This window comes from Ovis canadensis, chromosome 2 (assembly GCF_042477335.2).
Source record: "Ovis canadensis isolate MfBH-ARS-UI-01 breed Bighorn chromosome 2, ARS-UI_OviCan_v2, whole genome shotgun sequence".
NCBI lineage: Eukaryota > Metazoa > Chordata > Mammalia > Artiodactyla > Bovidae > Ovis > Ovis canadensis.
The window spans coordinates 90,459,110-90,481,731 of record NC_091246.1 but is presented as its reverse complement, the minus strand read 5'-3'; the positions used below and the strand labels follow the sequence as shown (position 1 = coordinate 90,481,731).

At 41.3% G+C, this 22,622-nt stretch overlaps 1 protein-coding gene and 2 pseudogenes across 1 annotated transcript; all 3 read right to left on the bottom strand.

The window, feature by feature from the left end:
* Positions 1-610: 610 nt before the first annotated feature.
* On the bottom strand, positions 611-1,198 carry LOC138434601 (interferon omega-1-like; annotated as a pseudogene).
* An 11,982-nt stretch (positions 1,199-13,180) lies between these two features.
* Positions 13,181-13,750, bottom strand: LOC138434600 (interferon alpha-H). The gene has a single exon (XM_069579412.1). It carries the CDS (start codon positions 13,748-13,750, stop codon positions 13,181-13,183), a length of 570 nt encoding a protein of 189 aa, XP_069435513.1.
* Positions 13,751-20,268: 6,518 nt separating this feature from the next.
* Positions 20,269-20,854, bottom strand: LOC138434599 (interferon omega-1-like; annotated as a pseudogene).
* Between the last annotated feature and the right edge of the window lie 1,768 nt (positions 20,855-22,622).

The following is a 22,622-nucleotide window of genomic DNA, read 5'->3' as shown; positions in this document are numbered from 1 at the left end:
AATCTCCTTTCTAACTTTTTTTTTTTTGACACCCTCCACAGCTTATAGGATGTTAGTTCCTCAACCGAGGCTCCCTGGAGGAAAAACTCAGAGTCCTAACAACTGCACCCACAGAAGATTCTCAAAATTCCACCTTTTGACAAACATTTCCTAGAAAATTATAGAAATGTTCCACAGTATAAAGTGAACAAATACTATTTTATGATAGGTATATGTAGACAGAATAGGATTTAGGTTTTCAAAATAAAAACTCAAGAAATTTATCTTGATAACTATTTAATAAATAACAATTTTAATGAAATAGGGAAATATATTTTCTAAATTTTGATACAGTGTAAACATATACATCTTTTATATGAAAGTATAAATATGAGATAAAATATTACATTAATGAAATAAAGAATAAATAAATAACATCAGGGAAGTCATCATTTATGGATTGATATCCCCATACTTGATTATTTTTGTATCTACTTGCTTATTACTACTGACATGTATTGGCTGAGTTAATTCAATAAATTTGGTCGCTAAAGCAGAATTCAGAGTCTTCTGAAATGACCCCAGGTGAGTATACAAGGATGATGTGGCATCTTAGTCAGTGAGAGTCATCTCAAGGTGAGCTCAGGTCTCCATCCATCATTCTTAACCTTTCTTGCAAGCTGATTAATGAAGAGAAGGATCTCATGATTTCCACTCTGACGGTTTCCCAGGCGCAGTCGCTGTATTCCTTCTCTTGCAGGTAGACATGGATGCCCTGGAAGTACCTCTTCACGGCCAGTGTGGGGCCCATCCTTCCCAGGGCAGAGTCTTCCTCTCCCATCACCTGCCCCAGGCAGGCCTCCAGGTCGTCCAGCTGCTGATGGAGTCCAGTGCGGAGCTGCTCCAGGAGGGTGGTGTCCCAGGCAGCAGAGGCGCGCTCTGTGTGGAAGAGGTTGAAGCTCTGCTGGAGCATCTCATGGAGCACAGAGATGGCCTGGGCCTCCTGGAGCTGGCCGCCCTCCACCATTTCCTAGGGTAAAGCGAAGTCTTTTCTGTCCTGCAGACAAAAGCGAGGGGAGAGTCTCCTCATTTGCTCCAGGAGCCTGAGGTTCTTCCTGCCAACCAGCATGTGGTTCTGGGACAGGTCACAGCCCAGGGATCCTCCTGGGCCGTAGCTGACCAGCACCAGGGCCATGAGTAGAGAGAGCACGAAGGCCATGGGGAAGATGCGGCTGCTGCTGGGCTGCCTGAGACGGCGTCTGGTGGAACCTTGAGGTAGGTTCTCTGATGCCAGGCTTTCTAAGCGAGGCCATTAAATAGGGAACATGATAGTTTTCATTTTCTAGTCATTTCTCTACACTTTTACTTCCTTTTTTTGATTTTCATTTATGTATTCCAGTATGATCAAGGAAAACAATCTAAACTATTATCTATTTCCCAATAACTTCAAATGTTCCCAGCCAAATGGAAATTTTTCAATGAACTGAGAAAAGTCTTTGTCTTAAGTCAGATGTACTTTTGTAATTACACACATTATTGCTCACTGTCTCTCATGCATAAATGTTGCTCTCCTCTTATCCAAGAACACATTTGTAGCCCTGATCTTAGGCTCCATTTTCCCCTTTTACTTTACATGGGAATCTAGTCTGTCTCAGCTCTGTGGTTTCCATATTTATTAGGAATTTACCAGATCACTCTGGCAATTAAGCTCTTTAAAACAAATGATGGGTTTTCTTCAGTGTTTGATTTACAGAAGAGGCTGATTATTATGAGTCCAAGATCTTCTTCCATGTATCCGTTCTTTCTAGAACAATTTCCTGCAGGTCCCTGTGGTTGTGGTCAGGGACTGTTACAGACAGTCCATTTTTCCTTGAGGTCAGGACTGTTACAGACATCACCCTTTCTTTCCACCATTTTCTTACTGGAGACCTGTTTTCCTCCACAGACTGAGCCAATAATTCCACCAGAATCCTGGTTCTTCTCAGGGAACATGGGTGAGGAGACTCTAAATGTAGGACAATGGTATTTTCCCAGCAGCACCTCGTAAGGGAGAGATGACATGGAGACTCACCCTGTCCTCTAGAGTGATAGGGTCTGCTTCCAAACCTGATGGATTCCCTCCCTGAGAGCAGGCTCAATCCTCAGAATCCTGAGGACTTGAAAATCTCCTTTCTATGGAGGGCCTGTTTACTTGTTGAGAAAAAATTCATTGCCCAGAACCCCTTTCCTCTCCCCCGTAGTGTTTGTGTGAAGGACCCTGTTACTCTGAGGTGACTTCCTCTTCTCCTGATCCGTGTCCTCAGGTGTCCATAGTGTCAGCGGCCCTCAAACACTAAGAGCAAATGTGTATTTGTGCAAGTAAGTGGAGGAACTAATCCAACTGCACTCCCTTAATCTTAATAAAAATAAAAAGGACCCAGGTATTGAACCTGGGTGTCCTGCATCACAGAACAAGTCTTGGCCATCTGAGCTCCCAGGGAAGCCCTAGCCTTAGCAGACAAATAATTTTTATTTGACCAAGTATAGATTTAATTATTCAACCCTATTACTGGTGAGCACTTGTTCTACTGAAATTTTCTGAGCTTGAGGTAGGAGATTCAATGATGATGTTGTTTTTGATTAGAGGCTATTTCACAGAGCCAAGGGTTGAGCTTCATTTGTTTCATTCAATTCAGTTCAGTTCAGTCGCTCAGTTGCATCTGACTCTTTGCAACCCCATGGACTGCAGCACGCCAGGCTTCCCTGTCCATCACCAGCTCCCGGAGCTTACTCAAACTCATGTCCATTGAGTCAGTGATGCCATCCAACCATCTCATCCTCTGTCGTCCCCCTCTCCTCCCACCTTCAATCTTTCCCAGCATCAGGGTCTTTTCCAATAAGTCAGTTCTTCACAGCAGGTGGCCAAAGTATTGGAGTTTCAGCGTCAGCATCAGTCCTTCCAATGAATATTCAGAACTGATTTCCTTAAGGATGGACTGGTTGGATCTCCTTGCTGTCCAAGGGACTCTCAAGGGTCTTCTCCAACATCACATTTCAAAAGCATCAATTCTTTGGTGCTCAACTTTCTTTATAGTCCAACTCTCACATCCATACATGACTACTGGAAAAACCATAGCTTTGACTAGGTGGACTTTTGTTGATAAAGTAATGTCTCCGCTTTTTAATATGCTGTCTAGATTGGTCATAACTTTTCTTCCAAGGAGCAAGTGTCTTTTAATTTCTTGGCTGCACTCACCATCTGCCATGATTTTGGAGCCCCCCAAAATAAAGTCTGACACTGTTTCCATTATTTCCCCATCTATGTGCCATGAAGTGGTGGGACCAGATGCCATGGTCTTCGTTTTCTGAATGTTGAGCTTTAAGCCAACTTTTTCACTGTCCTCTTTCACTTTCATCAAGAGGCTCTTTAGTTCTTCTTCACTTTCTGCCATAAGGGTTGTGTCACCTGTATATCTGAGGTTATTGATATTTCTCCTGGCAATCTTGATTCCAGCTTATGCTTCATCCTCCCAGCATTTCTCATGATGTACTCTGTATATAAGTTAAATAATCAGAGTGACAATATACAGCCTAGATGTACTCCTTTTCCTATTTGGAACCAGTCTGTTGTTCCATGTCCAGTTCTAACTGTTGCTTAAGCCAGCTGAATTCCATGGGCATCTCTGTTCCTCTGAGAATTCATGGCAGTGAGGACCAGGCTAGTAGGTCAGGAGAAATACCCTTTTTTCCTTTACTTGAATGTAATATTTCATTTAGTTTTTAATACCCTATATTCACTTAGTGACTTACTGGGCAAGATTTATCTCAGTGGTCCTGATCTAGTTCTAATTCATGATGAGATAAAGGAAAGTAAAGAAAGCCATAGGGGCTGCATCTCTATCACTTTCAATTTGTTTCTTTTTGCCAGTTTCCTAGAAAGTGCAATTGGAGATGTGTTTTGTGGACAAAAACAAAGCAAGTTTAAGTCTTCAATGTCATGAATGTGGAAGAAGGGAAGTGGTTTTCCTGTGACACAGTGACATATTCTGAGTTAGCAAACTTTAGTGCAGCGCAGCTGGGGACAGGGCTGTGGCAGAGGGGAAGGATGAGGCCAATATGAACAAGGAAGGGCTGGGGCACAGCTGCTTCTGACAGAAGCTCAATAAAGGCCAAGCCCTGGCTCTATTGACTGCTTTCAGCTTTGTATAATAGTCATCTGATGTTTCTTTCATATAATCCACATGGGATCAGTAATAAGGAAAGAAGGAATAAGACACACCCACCAGCTCACAAGAGACTGACAAGCAGAACCCAGTTGTTAGAACAATAACCCTCTCTGGCAGGATCGTGGAATCTAGCTTTGCTGAGCATTTGTGTAGGTGATAAATACCCCTGGGCACTGAGAAGACGATTGGGAAAGCTGGAATTAAAAGGAAAGGAATTAGATGATTTTAAAGATTCTAATCTTATTCTAGATAATAGTAATTGTGATATTAACAAATAATAACTGAATTTTATTGCTTGCTACTAATGGACTAGCCACTTCTCTAAGTTCTTTCAAATTTTAACTCAGTCCTCTCACTAACATTATTAGGTTATAGTCAGTCATGCAACTAGAGAGAAATGTAAATCTTGACAACTGAACTATTCCTAAGGTACCAAATATATAAGGGAACACCTTAGTGGGTCTGAAATGATTTTTTCTTAAAGAGCCCATTAAAAAAGTCAAGAGTTCAGTTGAAGATGATATTTAGGAATGAACAAAATAAGTAGATCCAGGAGAGTGAGATGACAGAGGACCCTAATCCACTACAAACGCCAAAGGGTGCTGTCTATGGTTTTGTGGGGTGATTCGGGTGTGGTCTGAGTGAACAGAACTAAGTTCTAATCAAAAACAGAAAATCACTATTGTGTAGTTAGAATAGAATAAATATGTCTGCCAAATGAAGAAGGAAAAGAAAGCATTTCCTAGAGTTTCCTAGAGGTCTAGTCATCAGGATCCTATATTTTCACTGTTGCAGGCCAGGTTCAATCCCTGATTGGGGAACTGAGATCCCACAAGCCACACAGCAAGAACTCTTAAGATTTTATGAATTATTTCATCAATGAAATTTAGTAAAATAATGTTATTAAACCTACAGGAGCTGACTAACTCCTGAAATCTTTGTCGTTTTAACTCTTGACTTTTCCAGTGAGTTTGAGAACAAAGAAAAAGCACCTACCCATTTTAGCTCTGATGTTTCTTCTTCAGGATGACAACTAAAATGTCATTTGCCATCTTGTTCTACACGAATAAAGTCATTATACCCACTGCAGTCCCTGACCTCCAATACACCCTGATAGGAATTAAGGGTGGAGATCAGGAATGAGGCTGGGAAAATTGACACAACAGGCCAGCAGAGAGTTAGATAATTCGCAGAGAAAATTTTTGAACCCAATTTTTGCAACTTCTCATACTTAGAAAAGCTGTTATAGAGACATCTGTTCCTCCTGACTCTCAGCCACCTTTTACCAAGATGTGAGCTTGATGCCATGTAACCCCTTCACTACAAACACGTATACACCGACCTCCCACCAAGTCCTTGAGCAGGTCCTCAAGGAGAGGCTGTCTTCCAGCCTGTAGTCCTCAGGAAGTCTTCCCCAAAACTGAACTCCTGGCTCTCACACTGTTGGATGTTTTTCAGTCGACAAGGACCTCTCCCAGGAGACCGCCTCAGGTCAGCCTGTTGCTCTCACTCTCATTCTCTTCCATTTCCCACCTCCAGTCCAGACGGGTCATCCTGTGGTCCACTGAGTCCAGTGAAGACCTTCTGCTCTTTATTTTTCCAGCTACTAGTTATGAAGAGACCTCATGCGTGACCAAGATGGAAGAGCATACAGGCTTCCTGGACAGAAGCAGTGCAGGTTTAGTGTATGTGCTGCCCAGGTGAGCACAGCAGCACCAGTTTGCATGGGCTCCTTAGCAGGGAGGGTCAGGAATGAACTCCAGAGTCAGCCTTATGATCTTGCATGGTTGTGTTTATTTAAACTTCTAACCTCAGTCTTTTAAACATCAAAAATAATACTGTAGGGTTGAAATAAAAATATTACTTAAGAAATCATTTGTTAACAAAATGATATTTTTGGCAGTAATATAGGAATGGTTAGTTTTTTAATTTTTATTTTTACTTTATTTTGCTTTACAATACTGCATTGGTTTTGCCATTCATTGACATGAATCCGCCACAGCTGTACATGAGTTCCCAATCCTGAACCCCACCTCCTACCTCCCTACCCATATCATCTCTCTGGATCATCCCCATGCACCAGCCCCAAGCATCCTGTATCCTGTATCGAACACAGACTGGTGATTCATTTCTTACATGATAGTATCCATGTTTCAATGCCATTCTCCCAAATCATCCCACCCTCTCCCTCTCCCTCAGAGTCCAAAAGTCTGTTCTATACATCTGTGTCTCTTTTGCTGTCTTGCATACAGGGTTATCATTACCATCTTTCTAAATTCCATATATATGTGTTAGTATACTGTATTGGTGTTTTTCTTTCTGCCTTACTTCACTCTGTATAATCAGCTCCAGTTTCATCCACCTCATTAGAACTGATTCAAATGTATTCTTTTTAATGGCTGAGTAATACTCCATTGTGTATATGTACCACAGCTTTCTTATCCATTCATCTGCTGATGGACAGCTAGGTTGTTTCCGTGTCCTGGCTATTATAAACAGTGCTGCGATGAACATTGGGGTACACATGTCTCCCTCAATTCTGGTTTCCTCGGTGTGTACGCCCAGCAGTGGGATTGCTGGGTCATAAGGCAGTTCTGTTTGCAATTTTTTAAGGACTCTCCAGACTGTTCTCCATAGTGGCTGTACTAGTTTGCATTCCCACCAACAGTGTAAGAGGGTTCCCTTTTCTCCACACCCTCTCCAGCATTTATTTCTTGCAGACTTTTGTATCACTGCCATTCTGACTGGTGTGAAATGGTACCTCATTGGGGTTTTGATTTGCATTTCTCTGATAATGAGTGATGTTGAGCATTTTTTCATGTGTTTGTTAGCCATCCGTATGTCTTCTTTGGAGAAATGTGTATTTAGTTCTTTGGCCCATTTTTTGATTGGGTCGTTTATTTTTCTGGAATTGAGCCGCATAAGTTGCTTGTATATTTTTGAGATTAGTTGTTTGTCAGTTGCTTCATTTGCTATTGTTTTCTCCCATTCCGAAGGCTGTCTTTTCACCTTGCTTATAGTTTCCTTTGTTGTGCAGAAGCTTTTAATTTTAATTAAGGAAACAATTCCATTCACCATTGCAATGAAAAGAGTAAAATACTTAGGAATATATCTACCTAAAGAAACTAAAGACATATATACAGAAAACTATAAAACACTGATGAAAGAAATCAAAGAGGACACTAATAGATGGAGAAATATACCATGTTAATAGATCAGAAGAATCAATATAGTGAAAATGAGTATACTACCCAAAGCAATCTACAGATTCAATGCAATCCCTATCAAGCTACTGCTGCTAAGTCACTTCAGTCATGTCCAACTCTGTGTGACCCCATAGACAGCAGCCCACCAGGCTTCCCCGTCCCTGGGATTCTCCAGGCAACAATGGAGTGGGTTGCCATTTCCTCCTCCAATGCATGAAAGTGAAATGTGAAAGTGAAGTCCCTCAGTCGTGTCCGACTCTTCGCGCTACCAGCGGTATTTTTTCACAGAGCTAGAACAAATAATTTCACAATTTGTATGAAAATACAAAAAACCTTGAATAGTCAAAGCAATCTTGAGAAAGAAGAATGGAACTGGAGGAATCAACCTGCCTGACTTCAGGCCCTACTACAAAGCCACAGTCATCAAGACAGTATGGTACTGGCACAAAGACAGAAATATAGATCAATGGAATAAAATAGAAAGACCAGAGATAAATCCACACACCTATGGACACCTTATCTTTGACAAAGGAGGCAAGAATATACAATGGATTAAAGGAATGGTTTTTGCTAGTGTTAGGGCCCTAATCCTCTGGAAGGGTTCCAAACCTAAACTGTACTTTAAATGTCTTCTATCTTTAAAAGTATCTACTCAGTGCTATATGTACCAACTGGAGAGAAGAGAGAGAATCAATCCATCAATGTCTTCTTTCTCAATTGCCCACACTAAATAAATGAATTTCTACGAAAATCGTTGCTACCTTAGAAAACGTGATCTTCCAGTGTGCATGTTACTGTCATATGTCCTGCGAGGAAGGCTCTGTCCCACTGTTGCTAAATGTATTAAAAGCCCTGCCTGTGCCCCTTCTATTCAATCTTGTTTGATTGCATTTGTCTTTCAGAGATGCAAAGACACCAGGATGGAATTTAAGAACTTCCTTGGATTGCATTGTCCCCAGGCACCTCTTGCCCTGCTCTGTGATAACTTGCTGGGTCCTAAGGAAGACACGAGTCTGCAGCTGTGATGGGAGTGGCCGTCGCCCCTTCCAGGACTCTGCAGACTGCTGTGCTGTGAGCATCTCCCATGCTGGGGACACAGCTGGTGGCCAGGCCTTCGTGCTCTGTCTCTGCTCTCAGCATCCGCTTCAGTCTTCTCCGTCTCTGAAAAGGAATGTTGTGGAGAAACACTTGCCTCAGTGCAGCTCATCTGTGTTGTTCCGTGTTGACCCGCTGCTGCTCCAGGGAACACTTTAAACATCTCTGTTCTCCTTCCAAGTTCTCAAGCTGCTGCTGACTTTCAACTCCAAGTTTCCGGTGCTTTGGGCTTTTTGAGCAAATGAGACTCCTGACCCAGGCAAGCTCCTCCTAGTGTAATCAGCACATGGCAGAGCCCAGGTAGAGGCACAGAGGAGCCCCTGGAGTCTCCACCATTGTTCACTGTGTTGCAGTTCCCTCTATTTACTGTGTTTCTCTGGGAGGCTGGACAGTCTGGACCTGCAGTGCCTTTCAGGCAGAGTGGGTAAAGTCATCGGAGAGTGTCTGACAGACCTAGAACATTAACTCAGGTTCTGCTTTTTGGCTGTTGGCTTTGCTGTCTAAAGGGTAAATTGACAACCAGAAAGCGTAATGGAGAAGGACACAGCTGTATGAATGGAGAGGACACCTTCATGCAGGGTGAATGAGGAGAGCACACTGGGGATTTTGACACTGGAAGGAAGTGAATGATTGTGATATTTGAGTGTAACAATGAGACCCAGGGGAGCAGAGATGAAGCAGAATGGTGCCATGTATCCGAATAAGCAGATAGGTATATGGTATGTTATATATGTAGTATGCTTTATTACTTTGTTTCCACACATGTATATATTATTATTTTATCATGTATATAATTACATACAATTGATGAAACACCTTCCCCCAATACTTTTATTTAGGTTGTTATTGTTTTGCAGTCAGTGAAAGAGGGAGGGTAGGAGAATTCATTATTCCTATTTAGATTTGTATAAAAGAAAAGAAAACAGGCACTACCTGTTTAGCCCTCACTCAGCAGGTGATACTTGGCTAAGTGCTCTTAAATGTTCTGCTTTGTCTGACACTCCAAACACTATGAACATTTTCACTTACTTCATATTTGAGGAGACTGAGGCTCAGGGAAGTTCAGTGATTTCCTTGATTACCCGTATGTCCTGACAGAGTCTAGACTCTATGCAGGACCTCATATCACATAGAAATCATTTTTTATTTTTTATTATTATTATTTTTTAATCTGGCACAGATGTGCTTTTTTGTGTGTGTGAATTTTAGACCAATTTATTTATTTATTTATTTTTAAATTTTAATATCTTTAATTCTTACATGCGTTCCCAAACATGAACCATTTTTTAACTTTAACCCATGTGATTCTCAACCCTTTGTGTTCTTCTCTGGTGCTTTGGGGAGATCGTTTCTCCAGGTTGGCTCCCAAGTGCACTGGATGCTCCACCTCTGGGCCCTTTGCAGACTCTCCTTTACTTTCTCAGTCTTCAGAGTGGCAGGTCCTCATGAGCTTTAGGTCATCTTCTCATTCTATACTCTAATCCTAAAGCACAACATCCACATAAGCTTCTACCAATGGGAAATGGGAAATCTGTTTTTAGGTGTTTCTTGGCACTTTATAGACTAATCAGCTTTCTCCCCTTCTCGAGAGGCCTCAACCAGATTCTGGTGGGAGAATCCCCTTTTGTCTAGCTCTCATTGTAACAGGAAACTTAAATGATTAAGCATGATTATTGCTTAATTATTAATTATAACCTTTCTTTTCCAAATGAAACCCTCCAAAAGAAGAGGTTTCTCATCTGGTTTTTCCACCTCTGTGTTTTCAGAACTTAAAATATATCTGATATAGAAATAAACAATTTTAAATCATATATCTGATATAGAAATATGCAGTTTTAAGTTATAACCTGCTGAAAGAAGTAATGAGTAGAATTTTTCATCTATGTTTCAGCATGCATTGTGAATTTAAGCTATTTCTTTTTATAAGAATAACAATTCCAAGCTATCTTCTGGAGAAGAGTTTCATAAATTAAAGGAGAAAATAATTTGAAAAACAATAAAGGTAAGTATCTTTTCTTATATTTGAATACATTATAAATTTGAACATGATATTATATGAACAAAACTATTCTAAACACCATACATAGTATGGCTGAGGAAAAGTACAGGGGTAAGTAGGTGAATACATTAGAGCCCTTTGCACTTTAATCGCTGTTATTTTGACTCTGGATCTGATAATTCCTAAACCTCTAGTGTATCTGAGACTAGTTGGGATACTTGCTGTGTGTCCTCAAAGTGCATTCTTCAGCTATTAGTACAATAAATGTCTGTTAAAAGTTGATGATGATGGACTGGACAAAAGGAACGGAGGTAAATTGGCCTTGACAGTGATCATTAGCATTCATTTGGGGAGGAGTTGGGCTGTGTTTACTTCTAGTTCTGCCTTTGTTTCTGCCCTCTTGATTTTTTATATCAACTACACTGGCTTACTGTACTGGATTGGTCTTCTTGAAAACAGATTTATTAGATGTGTTTGACAAGTCACCACCATAGGAGAAAGGTGTATGTCTTGTTCACCATTCTGTCATGAGCCTAGAGTTCATAATAACTACACCAAATTCACAGAGTATTCCTAGAGTTTCCATCAGACCTCCCATCCGAATCTTCTATTGAATCACTTATTGACCTTCTTAAGAGAAGTAGTTAATAAGCATCATTAGCTGACTGAGTACATTTCTACTGAGCCTCTTGGATCATCATTTTCATCTCACAGTGGAGCTGTAGGGTCTGTGATGCTAGGTAATCAGCCCTCATGCTTTCCTGATTTCAGAGTCTTTGTAATTTTATATGTTCTATTTCATTTAGTATTTTTCTGGGCAGTGGTTGTCTTGCTACTTCTGAATTACTTTCTGTATCATTTTGAGGTTGTAGCTTAATAAGAAAGTAAAAATGGAAACATAAAGGAAGGGCCTGTACCATGATTTTCCATAACGTTCAATACATCATTGATTTTCTTCTCCATTCAGCTTTCTTGGAAAGCTGTCACTGTGTTGGAAGCACTCAGGTAAAAGGAAAACAAATGCTATTCTAACTATGGTGAGAGTGAAAGAACTAAAGAGAATCCCCAAAGGAAACAGTGACATTGGGACTTTGTTTCTTATTAAATGCCACCTAACCCAATATAGTTCCTGGTGGTTAATTCCACCCCATCATCAGGTCAGTTCCATCTGTTTCCGTGCAGTGAATGCTTTCAACCACAGAGCATCTTCCTGACATTCAACACTCTATAATGCAATCAAAAGAATGATACTTTATCACTATGTGTTACTAAATTTCATAATTTAAAGTAAATCAGATCTTAAACAGTGATATGTGTTTTCAATGCATCAAATCCATGAACTCTCTTCATAAGCAAAGTATTCCAAAAAGGGAAAACACTGCAGAGCAGGGGGGGGAAAAAAAAAAAAAACACCTTCCACTCTAAGTGCCACCCTATTCTCTCCTCAAATGAGACAGCAAATATCTCAAAACCATTTTCTATACATATTACTATTACCTTCTCTTCTCCATCTTTCCACTTTGTCCACTATGGTGTCTGTTGATTAATTCTACCAAGCAAGCTCTCATTAAGGTGGCCCATGCCATCTCTTTTCCAAGTAGAAAGCACTTTCCATCTACATGTTCGTGAATGCATTGAGTCTTAAGTGGTTGCCGCCTTTGCATCTCTGTCTTCTCACCATTCTCTCTTGTGTAGTTAACATAGGGCCATTCCATCTCTGCTTCCTTTGTGGCATTCCCTCCCTTTTAAGACTGAGGTCATGGCACTCAATTTTAACTCCTTTTCTCATTCTATACTATTTCTATACTTTTTCTCATTCTATACTCCTCCTATTTGATCAGTACTTCTGTTACACCTTATGCTTTATGAAATTGCTTGTAAATTGCCATCTCCAATATCCATTGAACATTTGCACTGAAATGAAAAGTAGTTAACTTTTATTTTTACATCCTCTCACAGCTTGATCCACCTTCTACTAGGGGAATTCCACTTTTCTCCCTCTCATTGTAGCATTCAAGCTAACTGATAGTCATTTCTACTATTAATTATACTATTTTCAAAATAGTTAACATTTTATTATAAATTAACTCATTATTGTTTTTAGGTTACTTTCCATTTAAAAAATCAAAGTTACAAAAATGATTGGATTAATGATGCTCATGTCTAGGTCCTGAGGGCAACACACCACCTGGCTAGAGAAAGTATGTTTTTACTTGTAATGCGCAAATCATAAAGATGGGTGAAGGAATTGTAAAATACATTCTTTAATCAAGTTGCATACTCAGTCTTGGTGTTTCTTTTTTAAAGAAAAACAAAGAAAGTTTTTTATAGTAAGGTTTAATGAATGAAGAAAACTCATACATTGACTAAATACAAAATATATTTTTCCCTTAAGTATACATACATAATTATGTGAACAAAATAATTTAATTCTTTATATATAGGTAAATAAATACTAAATTAGATAAATAAAAGTCCAAATAGATAAATAAGTAGATGGATCAGCTTGAGTATCTGCAATGGAGTAGTGCCTGTAGAGTAGATCATGATGTCACTTAATATACCTGAAATCATTTGACAAATTGATTCAATTCAGTGCATGATGACAGCAGAAATGAGTCTTCCACATGGCAGCACAGGAGGAAGTGTGGTCTGTTGGTCCATGAGAATCATTTCCGTTTTGAACCAGGTGTGTATCAGTCCTTGCTCCTGAATCTCTCCTGCAAGTTTGTTGAGGAAGAGAAGGCTCTCATGACTTCTGCTCTGACAACCTCCCAGGCACAAGGGCTGTGTCCCTTCTCTTGCAGATAGAGAGTGACTCTGTGGAAGTATTTCCTCACAGCCAGGCTGGAGTCCTCCTTGAGCAGGGGAGCCCCTCGCAGCCCCTCCTCCTGCCTGAGACATGCTTGCAGGTCAGTGAGCTGCTGATCCAGTGCAGCGCGGAGCTTGTCCAGGAGGATCTCGTCCCACGCGGCGGCCGAGCCCTCTGTGCTGAAGAGCTGGAAGGTGTGCTGGGTCACCTCGTGGAGCACAGAGATGGCTTGAGCCTTCTGCAACTGACTGCCACCCAGCACCTCCTGGGGGAATGCGAAGTCTTTTCTGTCCTGCAGGCAGGAGGAAGGGGAGACCCTCCTCAGTTGCCGCAGGAGCGTCAGGACCCTCCTGTTGGCCAGGCTGTGGGTGTGAGGCAGGTGGCAGCCCCGAGAGCAGATGGCGTTGCAGCTGAGCAGCAGCAGGGCCAGGAGTAAGGACCAGGCTGCAGCCATCGGGACCTTGCAGATGCTTCTGGCCTGGGGCAGTGGGTGACTCTGTGAACCTGCTCTCTAGGTTCTCTGAAGACCTTCCTTCAGGCCTGGGGCTTAAATAGGAGCCAATGATTTCCATTTTCTGAAAGTTCCCTCTTACTTTCTACTTTTGTTTTTCCTTTTCAATTTGCACTCTCCAGTGGGTTAGGGCAGCATTTCGCAAACGTTGTTTTCACTCTTGCCCCCCCTTCCCCTATTGACAGAGTCTTCTGAGATTTTTTTTTCCTAATTACCCCCACCATGAAATTTTGACAACACAGTTATGCTGTGGATCCATCTTCGCACTCCATGCATATCTTTATACATAGGAAAAGAAAGTGCAAAACTCCTTGTTGTATTCACCCTAGGGTTAACAATGCCATAAAATGAAAGGTGTACAATAAATGCAAAGCTGTTGAGTTTGATTTAACTTTATGAATGAGTTTGAAGAATGACTTTTAATGGAGGATATATACTTATATAAATAGTAATGTACCACATTGAATACTCATATGAAATTCATATAAAAATTATAATAATACAACAGTATAGATAGACTTAAAAATCTTTTAAAACTCAAAATCATTGAAAATCTTAGATTATTTTCCTCTTATTTATTTTGAGGCACTTTTAACTTTGTTTCATATCAGAAACCAATTTTTAATTTCCTGTCTGCTGAATATTCATCTCAATTTTATCAGCATTTTTTCTTGTTTAGCTCTTCACATACTTACGGATGTTCTTAACAACTTTGATAGGAATAAATAATAAAATACCATGATACCAATCCAATGGAGGAGAGTGAAGGGGAACTAAAGAGCCTCTTGATGAGGGTGAAAGAGGAGACTGAAAAAGCTGGCATAACACTCAACATTAAAACACCTAAGCTTCTGACATCTATGGCAAATAAATGGGGGAAAGAGAGAAAACAGTGACAGATTTTCTTTTCTTGGTCTCCAAAAACACTGTGGACATTGACTGCAGCTACAAAATTAAAAGACACTTGCTCCTTGGAAGAAAAGCTGTGACAAAAATAGACAGCGTGTGAAAAAGAGTAAACATCACTTTGACAACAAACGTCAGTATCGTCAAAGCTGTGGTATTTCCAATAGTCTTGTATGTATGTGAGGCTGAGTGCAGTAGAATCAATGCTTTCAAATTATGGTGCTGGAGAAGACTCTTGAGAGCCCCTTGGATAGCAAGGAGATCAAACCAGTCAAGAAATCAACCCTGAAAATCATTGGAAGGATTGATAATGAAGCTGAAGCTCCAATAAGTAAGTAAACATTAGTTGCTCAGTCATGTCTCATCTTTGTGACCCCATGGACCGTAGCCAGCCAGTTGCTCTTCTGTCCATGGAATTCTCTAGGCAAGAATACTGGAGTAGGTTGCCATTCCCTTTTCCGGCGATCTTCCTGACCCAGGGATCAAACCCAAGTCTCCCGCACTTGCAGGTACATTCTTTACCATCTGAGCTACCAGGGAAGCCCTGTACTTTGGCTATCTGATGTACAGGGCCAACTTACTGGAAAAGACCCTGATGCTGGGGAAGATTGAGGGCAGGAGGAGGAAATGGTTGGATGGCATTATCAACTCAATGGATATGAATTTGATCAAACTCCAGGAGATAGTGAAGGACAGGGAACCCTGGTATGCTACAATCCATCAGATCACAGAGTCAGACAGGATTGAGCACAGGATTTAGCAACTCAAAAATAGCAATAAATACCCTTCCCTTGAGGCCTGGACAGCGCACTTCTCCAGGCAGCTGTAGGAGGGCCAAAGAGCTCTTTTTCTCGGGTTCCTTTGGGATGCCCACTTTGGAGAGTTTGCAGGGCTCTACAAAACTCTTTGCAGAGTTTTGGGCTCTACAGACGGTCAGGGCACAGCATCCTAAGTGAGTTTTTTCATACTGATTTACTACTGGGGGAAAAACCTTTTGTTTTCACAGTGCTGAGAGCTGAAGAGAGAGCCTTGTAGCCCTGCCAGTGACAATGTTCTCTGGGAGCTCAGAACCTTGCATTTTCTGAGCCTTCCCTAGAGTTTTGTGCTTTATTTTCCAGGAACGATCCCATTTACTGAGGGACTTCAGGTGGGGAGTCAACAAGTTGGGGTCGATTTTACAGATTCAGGTCACTTCTGGCACCATCCAGCAACAGTTCAGAGACAGGGGAAGCTGGTGGTGATGGGACCTCTGGAAGGTGTCCAGGATGTCCTGGGGGTGTCAGAGCACAGCCACCACCAGCACCAAGGACCAAGGAGGTGTTATTTCCTGTCTTAAGAATATTTATCCCTGTACAGATTAAATTTAAAAATATTTCCTATATTCATGGATAATAAGGAAATAAAATAAATTAATCTAGAACATGGAACCAGCAGATTGCTTCTTGATCAAGTTGGCAGGAAAACTCAGGAATTAAGGGGAAATATTTTAATTCTCAAGATACTGAATTTACTGACTTTCACAGAAACATGAAGTCAAGCAAATTGGTTAATTTCACTGCTCCCTCTCTGACTGGTTACTGATGAAAGGAATGGTTCATGCAAAGATTTGGATCAAGCAATGGATAGGGAACACTATTGGCTAAACAGTTAAATGATTTTTAAAATATCCAATTTTTTTCAAAATACATTAAAATAAAAATTCTTTTAGGTATATTTCTCCCATTATCCCTTGCGAAGAACCAGAAGGCAGAGCATTCTTCCCTGTTGCCTCATTTTTCTTGCTGTTTCCTTTCTTTCATCAGTGCTCTTAATGTCCTTTAGATGTCCTTCAGGTGGGCCATCATTTCTCTCTCTGATTCAGACTCTATGGTTTCTACTTGTGAGTGCAGATTATCAGTTTTCTTTCTGAAGAAGGGGATTGAGAATAATTGCACATGACAGTTTCTTCTCTGTCATGTATGCTTTGAACATGAAGTATTTACACACAACCTCAACTAGAGGACTGCAGGAGCTCAATGTGCCATGCCCTGTGTCTTGGTTCTGGCTGCTCTAACAGGTCCCAGAGACTGGTGGCTCATCAGTGGCAGAACTTCATTTATCACAATCCTGGGGGCTGCAAGTGTGAGATCAGGGTGCTAGCAGGATGGAGTTCTGGTGAGAACCCTCTTCTGGGTTTCAGACTGCCAGCGTCTCTCTATGTCCTCACATGGTGGAGAGCAGACACAAAGCAAAGAGTCTTGTGAGCCTCATGAAGACAGTAATCCTGTGCATGAGGAAATCCCCCTCATAACGTCCTCTAACCCTAATGATTTCTCTAATATCCCACCTCCTGATATGATCACATGGTGGGGGAAACGCACACACATTCAACCTGTAACATGGTAACAAGAAGATAGCCAGGCATTGTGTTTATTGAAGATTCATTAGACTATGTTTCATTCTTGATATTTGTTTGAGGAGAACACATTCCTTGATGCTGTCATCCCTCATTATGGCTCATTCATCCTGAATTGATTACTAATTAAATGTTACAATGCTACTGTGCACATGATTACCAAGAACTTGCCAAACAAATTCCACAGACTTTCAGTCTTTATAAAAAATAACGTTGACAGCAACTACAAATTCCTTAGCCCTTCAAAGGGAAACTTAATCCTTCCAACATAGTTGAACCTGAGTTGTAAATATTCTCATTTCTAGGAGCCAGCTGCTAAGACTTTATTTGAATAAAGCAATCTAATGAGAAAATGGCAAGTCCAGGTTTCAAAACCTATTATGTCAAATTCCAAACTCCACCTCCCTATCCATTCCATAAACACCTGTGCAAATTGTCTTTATTGAACCATCGCTTATTTTCCTATTTCACTAACACATGTTGTGCCTTTGTTTTCCATATGTTGCTGTTACAGTACTCTATATTTTCATTAGTTTATCATCTACCTCCAAATTTCTAGATGAATTGAGCAATTGACAAAGAATCCTGATTATTTTATGTAATAAGCAAAATGAAATTATCAACTGGTAATTCTTCCTGAGAGTCTAAATGTGATTGACAAAATTAATGATTCTAATAATTATAAAATAATCATATTTAACTGTCCAAGATTATTTATATACACTGCTCAATTAACCATCACCATAAACTTGAGATGCATGATAAATAAGACCCTTGAGAATTATAGCCATTGCAAGAGACTGGATTACAAACATTTCAGTGAGCCTCTGTAGAAAACAAGCTTCCCTTGTGGGAAAGAATTTTTCAGTGGCTTAAAAAATCTACGTGTCCATGCAGGAGAGGGGTGTTAGATCCCTGGATTGGGAAGGTCCTCTGGAGAAGGAAATGGCAAGGCACTCCAGTATTGTCTGGGAAATCCCATACAGAGAAGCCTGGCAGGCTACAGTCCACTGGGTCACAAAGAGTCGAATAAGACTTGGCAACTAAACAATGAGAACTGTAGAAAACACTAAGCTGACAGGGCTCTTGTGGATTTAGGTTAAAAACACTTAATGCTACCAAATACATGAATATGGGAAATGACTGGAAGAACAGAAGACGACATATGCTAAGGGGTGAAACGTTAGGGATGGAGCAGAGCATCCCGGTTGCCATCAGCAGGGAGACCAGAGTTTCAGAAATTCAGCACTTCATCTGGGTCTCAGTGAAACAGCTCAGGTCCTGCACTAAGCTAAGTCCTCCAAGCGCCCTTCGCTGCGCCCCAGCGGCCGGGATGTGCACCTGAACTCTCAGTAATGGACCGGACTCGCCTCCAGGTCCAGCGCCACGAACTCCTGCGCAGGATCCAGGGGAGAACCAAGGAGTCCCCGTCAAGAGCCTTGACCCCGGCGAGGCGCCTCTATAGCCCGGGGAGCCCGTGGTGCCGCGGAAACAGTAAGGAAGTTTCCTTTTCGGTCCCACTGCCCAGGGGAGCTTTAATGCTACTTTTCTCAGATTCTTAGATTTCTGCACCTGCCCTCATGTCCACCCTCCCCTTCCTAGGAGGAAATTTTGGCCAGAGCGGTTTACACCGGTGCCCGTTTATGCTGCGATTGATGGCTGGAAATCAGAGCATGTTGTGAAGTATTTTGAAATTCAGGATTGTTTCCGTGGAGAAAGACTAATTCTTTCAGGGATTCAGGGAATGGGAAAGGCACGTGAAGTCTGGACAGGAATCTAGGAGATATTCGGCCCCTCCAGTGGGAAGACTTGGGGACAAGACTGAAACTTAACGGGAAAAGTATTTCATTTAATATTAATATAAATGGCTAACTTCTCTTGCAATGTTAATTGGTTAAAAAATATTTCAGAATTTATAGTGAAAGTCGTTAAGTTATGTCTGACTCTTTGAGATCCCATGGATTATACACTGTTCATGGAATTCTCCAGGCCAGAATACTAGAGCGGGTAGGCATTCCCTTCTCCAGGGGATCTCCCCAACTCAGGGATCGAACCCAGGTCTCTCACATTGCAGGCAGATTCTTTGCCAGATGAGCCATTAGGGAAGCCCAAGAATACTGGAGTAGTTAGCCTGTCCCTTCTGCAAGGGATCTTCCTGACCCAGTAATCTAACTGGGGTCTCCTACATTACAGGCGGATTCTTATAATTTAAAAAAGTAATTATAAATAACTTAAAATGTATAAGTAAGTCTAAAATATCAATGTAAGATATTTTATGACCAAGCAAAACTTTAGTTTAAGTTCTTGGCTTCAGTGGAAGCAAAATCATCAGTAATGTTTTGAAAATTGCTTCCTAGTTTATCTCACTTCATTGCACAAATGCCATATTTGACTAACCTATGAGCCAGTAACTATTCAGTTTACAAAATCCCTTTTTCTCTCATGTCTTTCAACCAAGGGCCTTCCCTAGTGGCTCAGACAGTAAAGAATCTGCCTGAAATGAAGATTCCAGATTCCATCCTTGGTTGGGGAAGATCCCCCGGAGAAGGAAATTGCAACATACTAGAGTAATCTTTTTCACTTTCATGCATTGGAGAAGGAAATGGCAGCCCACTCCAGTATTCTTGCCTGGAGAATCCCAGGGACAGGGAAGCCTGGTGGGCTGCCGTCTATGGGGTCGCACAGTGTCGGACACGACTGAAGCGATTTAGCAGCAGTAGCAGCAGAGTAATCTTGCCTGGAGAATCCTATGGCCAGAGGAGCCTGGGCTATAGTTTATGGGGTCACAAAAGAGTCGCACTTTACTTAGCAACTAAACAAAAAGCAACAAAAAACTCAAGAAGTTCACCTTGATAATATTTAATAAATAAAATGAATTACAAATTTAATGAAATAAATGTGAATGTGTTTGCTAAATTTTAATACAATGTAAACAAAAATATTTTATATGGAAAAATAAATGAGAAGATAAAAGAATAAATATAACAAAATAAATAAGCAAACAAACAATAACATCAGGACAATCTTCACTTCGGAACTGATGCACCGGCAGCCAAATTCAGTAAATTTGGTGGCTAAAGCAGAAATCAGAGCCTCTGAAATGACCAGTGTGAGGTGAGTGTGCAAAGATGATGCGGCATCTTAGTCAGTGAGAGTCATGTCAAGGTGAGTTCAGGTCTCCATCCATCATCTTAACCTTTCTTGCAAGTTGGTTAATGAAGAGAAGGATCTCAGGATTTCCAGTCTGGCGATTTCCCAGGCACAGTCGCTGTATCCCTTCTCTTGCAGGTAGATATGGATGCCCTGGAAGTAGCTCTTCACGGCCAGGGTGGGGCCCGTCCTTCCCAGGGCAGAGTCTTCCTCTCCCGTCACCTGCCCCAGGCAGGCGTCCAGGTCATCCAGCTGCTGATGGAGTCCAGTGCGGAGCTGCTCAGGAGGGTGGTGTCCCAGGCAGCAGAGGAGCGCTCTGTGTGGAAGAGGTTGAAGCTCTGCTGGAGCATCTTGTGGAGCACAGAGATGGCCTGGGCCTCCTGGAGCTGGCCGCCCTCCACCATCTCCTGGGGGAAAGGGAAGTCTTTTCTGTCCTGCAGACAGAAGCGAGGGGAGAGTCTCCTCATTTGGCCCAGGAGCCTGAGGTTCTTCCTGCCAACCAGCACGTGGTTCTGAGACAGGTCACAGCCCAGGGATCCTCCCGGGCCGTAGCTGACCAGCACCAGGGCCATGAGTAGAGAGAGCATGAAGGCCATGGGGAAGATGAGGCTGCTGCTGGGCTGGCTGAGACGGCGTCTGGTGGAATCTTGAGGTAGGTTCTCTGATGCCATGCTTTCTAAGCGAGGCCATTAAATAGGGAACATGATAGTTCTCATTTTCTAATCATTTCTATGCACTTTTACCTCCTTTTTTGGTTTTTGTTTATGTATTCTGAATATGGTCAAAGAAAATGTCATCAATCTAAACTATTATTTTATCTATCTCCCAACAGCTTCAAATGTACCCATCCAAGTGGATATTTATCAATCAAATGAGAAAGATCTTTGTCTTACGTCAGAATTGATGTGGGTTTCTAAGTTTCACTGGGCATCTCTGTCCCTCTGTCTCATCTCTGAGAATGCAGGGTCTGAGGATCAGGCTACTAGATTAGGAGAAACAGCCTTCTTTCTTTTACTTGAGTGTAATTTTTCGTTTAAACTTTATATATGCATTTTCATTTACTGACTCACTGCGCTAGATTTGTCCTGCTGCTCCTGCTCTAGTTCTAATTCATGATGAGACAAGAACAATAAAGGGAAGTAAAGACAGGCAGAGGGGCTGTATCTCTATCACCTTCAAGACTTTAGATTTCTTGTTTTCCCTTGCAGCTCTTCCTAGAAACTAAAATTTGAGATTTTTTTGGTGGGCAAAAAGTAAACAAGTGTAAGTCTCAATGTCATGGATATTATAGAAAGGAAGTAGTCTGACACAATGACATATCCTGAGTTAGCAAACTTCAGTGCAGCAAAGCTGGGGACGAGGCTGTGGCAGAGGGGAAGGATGAGGTTGGTATGATGAACAGAGAGACTGGGACATGGCTGCTTCTGACAGAAGTTCAGCTAAGGTCAAGTCCTGGGTCAGTTGACTGCTCTTTGCTTTTCAAGATCAGCTACATCATTTTTCTCTTTTAATCCATGTAGGATCAATTTCAGGAGAGAAGGAAGAAGTCACACCCACATGCTCACAAGAGGTGGGCAACTAGAACCCCAGTTGCTGCAACATTAACCCTCTCTGGCAGGATCATGGACACCAGCCTTGCTGAGCATCTGTCTCAGATGATAAATCCACTTAGACAATGAGAAGATGCTTTGCAAAAACTAGAGTTAAAAAGAAGGGAATCAAATGATTCCAAATATACTTATGTTAATCCCCAGGTAGTAGTAATCATGATGTTAAAAAGTAACTGAATTTTATTGCTTGCTACTAGCACACTAGGCACTTTCTAAGGTCTTTAAAATATTAAATCAATCCTGTCATTAATCCTGCTGGGATCATACCCACTTATCCAGCTGGAAAGAAATATAAATCTGAACCACTGAACTATTCCTAGTATACCAAAGGTACAAAGGCACATTTTAGGAGCTTTGCAATGATTTGTCTGAACAAGCCCATTTGAAAAAGTAAAGAGTGCAGATGAACATGATATTTAGGAACCAATGAAACAGGTACATGGAGGAGTGAGGTGACGAAGGACCTGTAATCGATTTCAGATGCCAAAGGGTTACATTCTATGGTTTTGTAAGGCAATTCGGAATGGGATCTGAGTCAACAGAATTGACATTAAGTTTTAATCAAAAATAGACTAATAAATACTTAGAAGAGTATAGATTTTTCTGCCAAATGAAAGAAAAAAAAAAGCATTAGTTTTCTAATCTAGTGGTCTAGTGGTCAGGATCCAGCACTTTCACTTCTGAGGTCTGAGTTCAACTCCTGGTAGGAAACCAAGATCCCACAAACCTTGAGGCACAAAGTCTGAAATTTTAT

Bases quoted from the DNA above. Each gene is read 5' to 3' on its own strand.
- LOC138434600 (XM_069579412.1), bottom strand. From the start codon at position 13,750: ATGGCTGCAGCCTGGTCCTTACTCCTGGCCCTGCTGCTGCTCAGCTGC.